Raw genomic sequence first — 12,833 nt, 5'->3', positions numbered from 1 at the left:
GCACAGCTAGTCAATGATCGGAAGATAGCCTCAAAATTATCTAAGGCAGATTGGAGAGGGAGAGAACAAAAGAAAGGAGAAGGACAGACCAGCAAAGGTCAGGAAGGAGTGGAAAAAGGAATGTTAAAAAAAATAGACTTCCCACTGAAACAGGTAACCATACTGACAAAGGGGAATTACCAAATGAATGAACCTCCAATGAAACGATTGTCTGATACAGAATTTAGAGCCAGGCTCGATAAGGGATTATGCTTTAAATGTAATGAGAGATACTCACCCGTACATAGATGCAAAACGAAGGAAAAGAGGGAATTAATGTTATTCATCATGAATGAAGAAGAGAGTGTCGAAGAAGAGGACCAAACGGAAGAGAATTCAGATGAGGTGGTGGAGTTGAAACAGCTGAACCTCACAGAAAGAACAAAGATAGAATAGAGAGCAATCAATGGGTTGACAAACAGAGGAACGATGAAGCTCGTAGGGGAGATAAGGGGGAAGGAAGTGGTAATACTTATCGAGATTGGGGCCACCCACAATTTTTTACACACCAAAATAGTGGAGGAGCAACAGATAACCGTGGAGGAGGGAATGCAACTTGGAGTAACAATTGGTAATGGCGCGAAGTGTAGAGGAAGAGGAGTGTGTAGAAAGGTTGAGCTGAAACTGAAGGGGCTCACCATTGTAACCGACTTCTTAGCCATTGAATTGGGAAATGTGGATGTAGTTTTAGGGATGCAGTGGCTAGGTACCATTGAAACTATGAAGATCAATTGGCCTTCCCTAATTATGAAATTTTGGGTAGGAACAAGGCAGGTTACTCTTAAGAGGGATCCGTCCCTAGTGAGATCATAATGTTCTTTGAGAACCATTGAGAAGACATGGGAAAAGGAAGATCAATGTTTCCTCTTAGGACTACAAAGCTATGACATGGAAATGAATGAAGACATGGGAGAAGATCAAGAAATTAAGGGGCCAATGAAGATACTCCTATGATAAGGTTTTTGCTACAACAATACACAGATATTTTTATTGAAAAGAGAGACAACGAGTTCACACCAATTTACGTGGAAACCCGAGTACCGGGAGAAAAACCACGATTGTTTGTTGTTATTATTTTCTAATGAATAAAACAATAGGTACATAGGAGAATAAATAGAGTACACAATGGAATAAAAAATGAAAAGATTTAGGAAAATAAGGAATACATTCCCATAATCTTTCCATAATTATTCTAGGATTCTAACAAGGAAAAAGCCTAGAAAAAAAGGAAAGAACTCCAACACTCCCCCTCAAGTTGGGACATAAATATCAATGAGGCCCAACTTGCTAACGCAAAAGTCGAAGTTTGGTCTGAGAAGCCCTTTGGTAAGAACATCAGCAACCTGTTGACTCGAAGGCATATGCTCCCACTGTCAAGTTTTTCTTTGATAAAATGTCGATCAATCTCAACATGTTTAGTTCTATCATGTTGAACAGGGTTGTTAGCAATACTAATAGCGGCTTTATTATCACAGAAAAGCTTCAATGGTGTCTCACATTCCTGATGAAGATCTGTCAAAACTTTCTGAAGCCAAATTTCCTCACATATTCCTAAACTCATAGCTCTGTATTCAGCCTCAACGCTGCTCCTGGCCACAACACTTTGCTTCTTACTCCTCCAAGTTACAAGATTGCCCCAAACAAAGGTACAATAACCAGAGGTAGATTTTCTGTCAACAACAGATACTGCCCAATCCGAGTCAGTGTATGCCTCAATGGTCTTTCTGTCTGTTTTTCTAAACATCAACCCTTTACCAGGTGTTGATTTTAAGTATCTCAAGATTCTGTTGACAGCTTTCATGTGTTCCTCATTAGGGGTCTGCATAAACTGGCTGACAACACTCACAGCAAAGGAAATATCAGGACGAGTATGGGATAAGTAAATTAATTTACCCACCAGGCGTTGATACTGTTCTTTATCAACTGGAACTTGATCATCAGAGTTTCCTAGTTTGCAGTTGAATTCAATAGGAGTGTCAGTGGGACGACATCCTAACATACCTGTCTCGGTTAACAAATCAAGGATGTATTTTAGATACGGAGATACCTTCTTTAGATCTGGCCACCTCCATTCCAAGGAAATATTTCAAATTTCCCAAATCCTTGATTTCAAACTCATCGCCCATTCTCTGCTTTAGTTGACTGATTTCTGCCTGATCATCTCCAGTCAAAACAATGTCATCCACATAAACTATTAGAACAGCAATCTTTCCTGTTTTGGAAACCTTTGTAAATAAAGTATGATCAGAGTGTCCCTGCCTGTACCCTTGGGACTTGACAAAGGTAGTGAATCTGTCAAACCATGCTCTGGGAGACTGTTTCAGACCATATATAGATTTCTGGAGTTTACACACATGCTGACCAAACTGGGCTTCAAATCCAGGCAGAGGGCTCATGTAGACTTCCTCTACGAGGTCTCCATTCAAAAAGGCATTCTTAACATCCAGCTGATATAGAGGCCAATCTTTGTTCACGGCAACAGATAACAGAACTCTAATAGTATTCAACTTAGCAACTGGAGAAAAAGTTTCTGAATAGTCAATACCGTAGGTTTGAGTAAATCCCTTCGCAACTAACCTTGCCTTGTGTCTGTCAAGAGTACCATCAGCTTTGTATTTGAGAGAGAACACCCATTTGCATCCCACAGTTTTGTGTCCCTTAGGTAGAGTACAAACGTCCCAAGTACTATTCTTTTCAAGAGCTTTCATCTCTTCCATGACAGCATTCTTCCATTCAGGACACTTTAAAGCAGTGTAGATATCTTTTGGTATTATGGTAGAGTCAAGACTTGCTGTAAAAGCTCTGAACTGAGGAGAGAGATTATCGTAGGAAACATAATTGCAAATAGGGTGTTTAGTACAAGACCTGGTGCCTTTTCTCAGAGCAATGGGAATGTCAAGAGAGGAATCATACTCATCGGATTTTCCTGTATGACCCTGTTCCGCTTCATTATTACGGGTTTCTATTTTGACCTCAATCTCATCACCACTGTCCTTTTCTTCCACGTTTTCAAGAACAGCAACATTAGACCTGTCATTCTCACTTATCATATTCTTAGTACAGGGTTCAGTAGGGTTTTTCATACCTTGATCTCGAGGAGGTTCAGAGTCTTGGACTGGAGCCGGCGGCTGACTAGTAGGGGAACCGACTTCCTTTTTGTGATTCCTCCTGTAGTACGTTTTCCAGGGGACTTGGTTTGTGGGTAGGACTATGGAATGAGGAATGATGTTAGACACGATACTAGGAGTGGGTTCGATGAATTCAAAGGTGTTGTTAGACTCTTCACTCACACTCTCCCCCCGAAGATGGCTAACGGGAAAGTAGGGTCGATCCTCACAGAAAGTAACATCCATAGTGACAAAGTATTTTCTGGATGGTGGGTGAAAGCATTTATAACCACGCTGGTGAGGGGGATACCCAACAAACACACATGCTTGAGCCCGAGGGGTAAATTTGGTTTGATTAGGGCCAAAATTATGGACATAAGCGGTACACCCAAACGCACGAAGAGGAACCTCAGAAACATGACGAGTCGATGGGTAGGACTCCTTAAGACAATCTAAGGGAGTTTGAAGATGAAGAATACGAGAAGGCATTCTATTGATTAAATGAGCTGCTGTAAGAATAGCATCTCCCCACAAGTATGAAGGAAGGGAAGTAGAAAGCATAAGGGAACGGGCTACTTCCAGAAGGTGACGGTTTTTTCGCTCGGCCACTCCATTTTGTTGAGGAGTGTAGGCGCACGAGTTTTGATGAACAATCCCCTTGGAAGCAAGAAATTCACTAAGGTTATGGTTTTGGAATTCCCGACCATTATCACTCCGAAGAATAGCAATTTTTTTATGGAATTGTGTTTCAATGGTGTGATAGAAATTTTGAAACATAGAGGAAACCTCAGATTTATCAGTGATAAGGTAGACCCAGGTAAGACGGGTATGATCATCAATGAAGGTTACGAACCACCGTTTTCCAGATGAGGTTGTTATCTTGGATGGTCCCCAGACATCACTATAAACAAGAGTGAAGGGTTGGGTTGGTTTGTATGGTTGTGAGGGGAAAGAGACTCGATGTTGTTTGGCCTGAATACACACATCACAAGATAAGGTAGTCATCTCAACTTTAGAGAAGAGATGTGGAAATAAATGTTTCATATATTGAAAATTAGGGTGGCCTAAACGAAAATGCCACAACATACAATCTTGTTCAGAAGTAGTGAAATAGGAAGATAAGAGACTAGTCCTAGGAATGCTACTAGAAGAGGTATCGTCATCAAGGAGGTAGAGTCCCCTACTATGCCGGGCAGTGCCAATCATCCTCCCCGAGCTCAAGTCCTGAAAAGAGACAGAATCAGGTAAGAATATTGCTTTGGAGTTTAACTCATGAGTGATCTTGCTTATCGAAAGCAAATTATAAGATAGTTTGGGCACATGCAAAACATTATGTAAGGAGAGCCCTGCACAAGGAGAAATCTTCCCCTTTCCAGCAATGGGGGCCAAGGAGCCATCTGCAATTCTAATTGTCTCGTTCCCAGCACAAGGAATGTACGATACAAAATGTTCAGAGGACCCAGTCAAATGATCTGTGGCACCAGAATCCAGAATCCAGGGGTTCTTCCCATCAATACTAACAAGACCGAAGGAGTGAGGTATACCTGATTGGACAATGGCACCTAAAGTGGCAAGACTGAGATCAGTTTGGTTTTTGTGTGGATCGGTTTGTTGAGGAGGTTCAGCAGACTCACTCACATACGCCCGCCCTGTGTTCTGTTTGTCGTTGGAAGGGCGTTTCTTACTTCCTGGGGGACGACCATGTAACTTCCAACATTGTTCTTTGGTATGTCATTGTTTTTTGCAATGCTCGCAGACAGGAATTGGTTTTCCATTATGCTTGTCACTGCTACTGTTAGAAGATCTTGCACTAAAAGCAGCAGAGTCAATAGTAGGGGTTGCGGAAATATTCATAGCACTTGTGCGATCTTCCTCGAGGCGGATTTCAGAGCAAACTTCCATCAGGGAGGGAATCGGTCTTTGACCTAGTATACGCCCTCGAACTACATCAAACTTAGGATTAAGACCAGCAAGAAAGTCATAAATCCTGTCATTCTCTTCAATTCTCGAGTACTGTACACCATCAGTGGGATCACGCCAGACTAGTTCTCTGCATAGGTCCATTTCTTGCCATATAAGAGAAAGCTTATTGAAAAAGGATGTGACATCCATGGTTCCTTGCTTGCATTCATGAATTTGCTTTCTCAGCGTGTATAGATTGTTATCTGTTGTCGAAGCCCTTCCAATTGTTGATGAACTATTCCCGAGGAAGCTTGCACGTTACGGTTGGAATATGCCCAAGATTCACCAACCTCAAATGTTGAGTGAATTTGAGAGTTTTTAACATCGGGATGGTAGCTAGGATCATTGGGTGGCTGGCCATACAGATTTGACGGCAGAAGCGGTGGTAGTCGATTGGAATTAGATGGCAGAACATAAATCGGGGCATGGGGAGCAATATAGGCCGCGGACGAAGAAAAGGGTTGGACAGATGGGATGGTCGGCGCCGTCTGAGGAAGAAAACCAGGCACGTGGTGGTCCGGCGGCGGCGCGTGGTGGTCCGGTGACGGCGCGGACGACTGCGGTAATGACGAAAAATTATTTTCGGACGTTTTCTGTAGCCGGTTCAATAATTCGTCCATGGCAGCACTCATCCGAGCATCGATGGCAGCAGCTACGGCAACACTAAAATTGATGGCTGTCCCTTCTGTTTGATTTTCATCACTGGTTTGGTTTTTTTGGGTTTCTAGGGTGTTTTCATTGTCCCGCTCTGATACCATATTGAAAAGAGAGACAACGAGTTCACACCAATTTACGTGGAAACCCGAGTACCGGGAGAAAAACCACGATTGTTTGTTGTTATTATTTTCTAATGAATAAAACAATAGGTACATGGGAGAATAAATAGAGTACACAATGGAATAAAAAAGGAAAAGATTTAGGAAAATAAGGAATACATTCCCATAATCTTTCCATAATTATTCTAGGATTCTAACAAGGAAAAAGCCTAGAAAAAAAGGAAAGAATTCCAACAATTTTCGAAAATCCAAGAGGGATACCTCCTAAAAGAGAAGTAGATCACCGAATTTTAATGATGCCTGGGCAAAAACCAATTACCGTGAGACCTTACAAGTATGGTCACGTACAAAAGGAAGAAAATGAAAAATTAGTGGTGGAGATGCTCCAAGCAGGAGTAACAAGGCAGAGCCACAGCCCCTATTCTAGCCCAGTTTTATTGGTGAATAAAAAAGGTGGAGGGTGGAGATTTTGTGTAGACTACCGAAAGCTCAGCCAAGTCACTACAGCTGACAAATTCCCTATTCCTGTTATAGAAGAATTGTTAGACGAGTTGCATGGAGCTACAGTTTTCTCAAAGCTGGATTTGAAGTCCGGTTATCACCAAATAAGGATGAAGGAGGAAGAGGTAGAGAAGACAGTTTTCAGAACTCATGAAGGCCATTATGAATTCTTAGTCATGCCCTTTGGCCTCACGAACGCCCCTGCAACCTTCCAGTCATTAATGAACCAGGTATTTAAACCTTTCTTGAGACGCTGTGTATTGGTTTTTTTTTTTTATGATACACTGGTGTAAGTTCGGATATCACTGAACATGAGAAGCACTTAGGCATGGTGTTCGCGGTATTGAGGGATCATCAACTGTTTGTCAATAAAAGAAGGTGTGTTATAGCTCATTCCCAAATCCAGTACTTAGGCCACTTAATTTCCAGAAGGGGTGTAGAAGCCGATGAAGAGAAAATACAAGATATGGTTAATTGGCCACAAGCGAGGAATCTCACTGGATTGAGGGGATTCTTGGGGCTAACCGGTTATTATAGAAGATTTGTAAAAGGATATGGGGAAATAGCAGCTCCTCTCACTAAGTTGCTACAAAAGAATTCCTTTTTATGGAATGAAGAGGCCACAATTGCTTTCAATAAGTTGAAGATAGCAATGACAACAATACCCGTTTTAGCACTTCCTGATTGGAACCTGCCCTTATATTGGAAACAGATGCATCGGGAGTAGGATTGGGAGCTGTGTTATCTCAGAACAGGCACCCTATCGCATTCTTTAGTCAAAAACTATCTCCAAAGGCACAAACTAAGTTAGTATATGAGCGGGAACTAATGGCAGTGGTGCTCTCTGTACAGAAATGGAGACATTACCTCTTGGGGAAGAAGTTTACCATCATATCCGACCAAAAGGCTTTAAAATTCCTTTTAGAACAGAGAGAGGTTCAACCTCAATTTCAAAAAGTGCCTGACTAAACTATTAGGATATGACTTCGAGATTCTTTATCAACCCCGACTTCAGAACAAGGCTGCCGATGCACTGTCTCGACTAGAATAACCAATGGAACTTAAGGTTATGACTACTACTGGGATTGTGAATATGGAGATAGTCAATGAAGAAGTACAGCAAGATGATGAACTTAAGAGAATTATAGAGAGGCTGAAACAAAGGAAGGATGAGACGGGCAAATATCGTTGGGAGAATGACAAATTGTGGTATAAAAACCAAATAGTGTTGTCGAAACAGTCATCCTTGATACCGAACTTATTGCATACGTTTCATAACTCAGTTCTAGGAGGCCACTCCGGATTTCTAAGAACATATAAGAGGATGAGCGGGGAACTACATTGGAAAGGGATGAAAACAGATGTCAAGAAGTATGTTGAGCAATGTGAGATCTGCCAGAGGAATAAGTACGAGGCAACTAAACCGGCAGGGGTTCTACTACAACCCATTCCAATTCTGGAGAAAATCCCTGAAGAATGGTCCATAGATTTCATTGAGGGGCTGCCCAAAGCAGGAGGAATGAATGTAATTATGGTGGTAGTTGATAGACTCAACAAGTACTCTTACTTCATCACCCTGAAACATCCATTCAGGGCCAAAAGAGTAGCGGAAGTTTTCATTGATAGAATCATCAGTAAGAATGGCATACCAAAGTCGATCATTTTTTACAGAGATAAGATGATCTTCATCAACAATTTTTGGAAGGAATTATTCGCCGCTATGGTACAGTATTGAAGAGGAGTACCGCTTTTCACCCCCAAGCCGATGGGCTGACCGAAAGAGTAAATCAATGCTTAGAAACATATCTGAGATGTTTTTGTAATGAACAACCCCATAAGTGGGATAAGTTCATTCTGTGGGCTGAGTTGTGGTATAATACCACCTTCCATGCCTCTACGAGAAGCAATCCATTCGAGATAGTGTATGGAAGACAACCGCCTCCACTAATTTCCTATGGAAGTAAGAAGACACTGAACGATGAGGTGGAAGCCATGTTGAAAGAAAGGGACTTGGCACTGAATGCTTTGAAGGAGAATTTGAGTATAGCCCAAAATAGAATGAAAAAAATGGCAGATACAAAGAGAAGAGAACTCAAATTTAAGGTGGGAGACGAAGTTTACTTGAAACTCAAGCCCTATCGGCAGCGTTCGTTAGCATGCAAGAGGAGTGAAAAATTAGCTCCTAAGTTCTATGGTCCCTACAAGATAATTGAGGAAATAGGTGAAGTAGCCTATAGACTGCAACTTCCACCAGAGGACGTGATACACAACGTTTTCCATATTTCTCAACTGAAACTCAAGTTAGGGAGCCAGCAAGTGGCCCAACATCAACAACCCATGCTAACTGAAGAGTTTGAGCTCCAACTATGGTCGAAAACTGTGTTGGGGTTCGTTGGAACAGAGACTTGGGAGGAAATGAATGGTTGGTGAAGTGGAAAGATATGTTGGAGACTGAAGCAACTTGGGAAGCCGTTTATCAGATGAACCAGCAATTTCCTACCTTTCACCTTGAGGACAAGGTGAATCTGGAACCGAGGGGTATTGTAAGGCCTCCAATCATTCACACGTATATGAGAAAGGGTAAAAAAAGGGAATGCATCTGTTATTAATGAGCAAGGAAGAGAGGTGGAGTAAAAAAGTAAAAATCCATACATAGTAGGGCCCACGGGGGAGGAATTTTAGGGAAGCTTTAAATAGTGAAAGTTAGGGAGGGGTAGCTAGGTTTTCTTTTATCATCGTGATGGGAATAGGCTACTGTAGCCGTCGGGGTCTCTTTTTCTGTAAAAGGGAGGCTGGAATGTTTCTTTGTGTTTTCCTTTACTTTTTATTATCTTGATATCGTGATCTGTGAACATGTTGGCACATGTATATATATATATATATAAATAACAACTCCAGAGTACCGTCTCTGTTTGCCAGTGGGTGTGTTTTATTTGATATTTGAGGTGGTAAGTCTGTTTTATTCGATATTTGAGGTTGGTAACCTTACATAATTCTCTCACTAAGATGTGGGACGCTTGTCATAAAAGCATCAAAGATAGGAGCATATACCTCTTCAGAGCTCTACAATTGAGTATAGATGTATTAGCGACAAAATAACTCAAATTTAGTATTTAAATTTTAGATTATCAGAATACTGGGAGGTATAATATTTCAATTAACCTCTAAATATTGTCAAATAATAATAATAATAATAATAAATAAATAAGATGAGTTGTAAACTGAAGTCTAACATACTATAGAACTGCATAAAACTAACTATCAAAAAGTACACAATTACTTGTGGTTCTTCTTGATGTCTTTCATGTTTGAAATATACGTGTGCTCCACGAGTTCCTGTCTCTCAACACATTGGAGGGTTACTTCAGCAACCACTCCAAGCCCCCCAAGACCACAGCGAGCTAGAAGAAAAAGCTCTGGATCTTTATCTTTGGAAATCTCTATAGTACCCTTGGCAGGCGTGACCAATTTCATAGCAATAACCTGCTCATCAATAGGAGGCAATTTTGCCCCAGTACCATGTGCACCAACCTAGATGCATAATTGTGAAAAGTGTCCATAAGCAAAAAAACCAAGAGTAAAGATAAACATTGAAATCAAAAGCTTCCATGGTATACCACATATAATAGTTATGCCACCTAAAATAGTCATTACTTTTTTGTTTATAACGAACAAACAAAAGAGTATGAGGGACATACAAAATAAAGTCCGAACCAACCAAAAAAGCCAAACTAAAACAACAAGGGACTCCAATCAAACAAAGTAAAATCTGAAAGAAATATCCAATCTACGCAATCAATGTTCATTTCATATCATTAGGAGTAACAATGTAATCATTTCTCCTTCAAACGAGATAAATTTTGTTTCAAATGTAACCCCCTAATACTATTACTAACCTCGACCTGCCTTAAATATCATATCCTTGACAATTTGGCACTAGAAGAGATAAAATACAAGCCAATCGAGATAGAAATGAAGTTTGCATATCAAATCTAAATCACTTTCAATCTATTTAAGACAAGAAATCAATAGAAGTGCTCATATAACCACCTGAATGATGCCACCAATCTGCTGCTCCCGGATAGAAGCAAAATTCTGCAAAGTAAGCCCATACTCCTTGATTCCATCCACAAGCTGTTGAACCCTTATTCCCGCTTGAACCCTAACCCTCTTCTTCTCCTTATCTACTTCCAAAACTTTATCCATCAACGCCAAATTCACCATCCCCATCCTCGATAATCCAATCCCATTAGGCGAAAGCCCGGAGCCAACAGGCCGAATCCTAGCCTTCTTCTCATTAGCCTGTTTCACCACTTGCTCAAGCTGCTCCAAATTCTCCGGCTGGTGAAACACTCTGGTCCAAACCTCATGAGTTCCACTCCAATTGGACACAGTGTGAAGATCCTCAGGCAGTGGAGCGTATCGGAAGATCTGGGCCTTCTTGTGCTTGGCGTTTTCGGGAAAAGGGAAGGAGTAGTAAGTGGCGGCGCCGCAGAAAATGACGAGAGCACCATAGCCGAGGTACTTACGAAGCTCGGAATCGAAGGAGGAGGAGGAAGGTGAAGGAGAAACAGTGGAAAATGGGCGAGGGGGATTGAAAGGGGGTTTGGAAATGGCGGCGGTGGGTGAGATTTGCAGACGGCGGTGGCGGAAGTAATGGATGGATCGGCGGAGAGAGAGAAAGTTGAGCATTTGATAGCGTGGTTTGAGATGGATTCTTGGGTTTATGGATTCCCCAGCCCAACAAAGGAATTCAATTTGGCTGTTTGAACTTCAAAATTCGAAGTTGGGAGATGACATGACTTCAAATTTGGAAATTTAGTGTTATTTTCGTCGGCTAGTTTTACAAATTATTTAGAAAAACCGAGAAAAGCCCACCCCACCAATTGATATCTAATGATTTTGTGACACTTTATTCTTGTGTCCTTAAAACTCCTCTAAATCTCATACTAACCCACTAATGACAATAAATGATTGTCAACAATCAACAACTACTAACAATGATAAACTGTCATTCTAAAGTTTATCGTGACGTGATATTATTGTCATCAATCGATTGAAAATAAGTTAGTTTTCGTAGCATTATGGTTATCGACGATAACTATAAAATGTCAAAAGATAATACATACTAACATTCTTTTCTTGTAAAAAGTATATGAATCGTCTTTTCAAACTTGTTATTATGCACATGGTTTTCATCATCAACGAATCCTATATTAACACAAGATTGGTATAAAAATAAACGTACGAACTTTTATATATAAGAGTAAGGTTGCCAACGTTTTTACAAAGAAACTAAATACAAGAAGATATTGTTCTAAATAATTACATTACAACAAGTTTTGTCACTAACCAAACGTCAATCACTTGCTTGATAGTTTCATCGCTTCAATGGAATAGTACAAGAACTCATAAAGACACAATATTCATTTTAAAATTCGTGCAAGACCTACTAATTATTTTAACACTAAAACAAAAAACAATAACTAAGTTATGACTACCGTAACTACAAGATAGTCAGAGCACTCAAATGCATATTCTAACACTCCATCACTTTATAATAAACTAAAGTTTTGAGAAGATGAATTAATTTTATCTTTTAAAAAGCATCTTATGAATCGAACTCCGTTTTGTGCTTCTAAAATATGGTGAAGTTTGGACTTGAACTCATTGATGTATGAGAACTCATTTGGCATAGAAGAAGAGATGAAAAATACTATAAACAACATTTGAACAATGAATAACATATACTTAAAAAAACATAAACAACCAAACTTGTCAAATTAACAACTAAACTAAACTCTTCAAAACTTTGCAATAACTACACTTCATGAACATATATATTAACCTCTTCAACCAATCTTTAAACATATGTAAAACCCACTCCAAGTTAATTTTTCCCCCTATTGGATTACAATGACGGAGCACGGAATTTAAAGAAAATCAATGTGCAAATCTAAGCTCACCAAATGCCATTTCACCCCTTAATTTCAATGCACATTACAAAGTTAACACAAAAGCACAAATAACATACACCAAATTAAATAAAATTCAATGCACATATAAGAACAAACTCAACACATTTATGTTATGAATAAACAAAAAACACCATGAACACGAATAATAATTTATCAACCCAAGTAACAAATGTGTAAACCCTAGTTATCTTTAGATTATCCAAGTGAGTTGTGGCTAAGTTAAGTTTGTGATTTCGAAGAGAGAAGTTTAAGAAGAAATTTGTTTAAGTGTTAAAACATGAGGAGTCATGTTGGTGGCCAAAAGGAAAAAGAAAGAGGAAAAGAAAGTTAAAAGATTTGGATAAGTGCTAGACTAGGCACTTTGAACATGGGGCTAGGCGTTTTGTATAGTGCTAGGTGTCACAGTCATACTTGTCTAGAGTGTTGTTTGTCTATGATTGTATGTCTGAATACCCCCGATTTATCTTATC

The 12,833-nt window shown here is 40.0% G+C and overlaps 1 protein-coding gene across 1 annotated transcript; it reads right to left on the bottom strand.

The window, feature by feature from the left end:
• Positions 1-9,553: 9,553 nt before the first annotated feature.
• LOC116403174 (L-galactono-1,4-lactone dehydrogenase, mitochondrial-like) lies at positions 9,554-11,203 on the bottom strand. The gene is made up of 2 exons (XM_031883684.1): positions 10,436-11,203; positions 9,554-9,916 (listed from the first exon to the last, which is right to left on the bottom strand). The coding sequence occupies exons 1-2, from the start codon at positions 11,075-11,077 to the stop codon at positions 9,662-9,664; spliced, it is 897 nt and encodes a 298-aa protein (XP_031739544.1). The 5' UTR covers positions 11,078-11,203; the 3' UTR covers positions 9,554-9,661.
• Positions 11,204-12,833: the final 1,630 nt, after the last annotated feature.

The sequence above is a fragment of the Cucumis sativus genome, chromosome 4 (genome assembly GCF_000004075.3).
Source record: "Cucumis sativus cultivar 9930 chromosome 4, Cucumber_9930_V3, whole genome shotgun sequence".
NCBI classification, from domain to species: Eukaryota; Viridiplantae; Streptophyta; class Magnoliopsida; order Cucurbitales; family Cucurbitaceae; genus Cucumis; species Cucumis sativus.
The sequence above is the reverse complement of the archived record's forward strand: the minus strand, read 5'-3'. Positions and strand labels throughout refer to the sequence as shown.

Coding starts and splice junctions, on each gene's coding strand:
- LOC116403174 (XM_031883684.1), bottom strand. CDS start 11,077: ATGCTCAACTTTCTCTCTCTCCGCCGATCCATCCATTACTTCCGCCAC. Junction 9,917..10,435: donor AGATTGGTGGCATCATTCAG/GTGGTTATATGA, acceptor TTATGCATCTAG/GTTGGTGCACATGGTACTGG.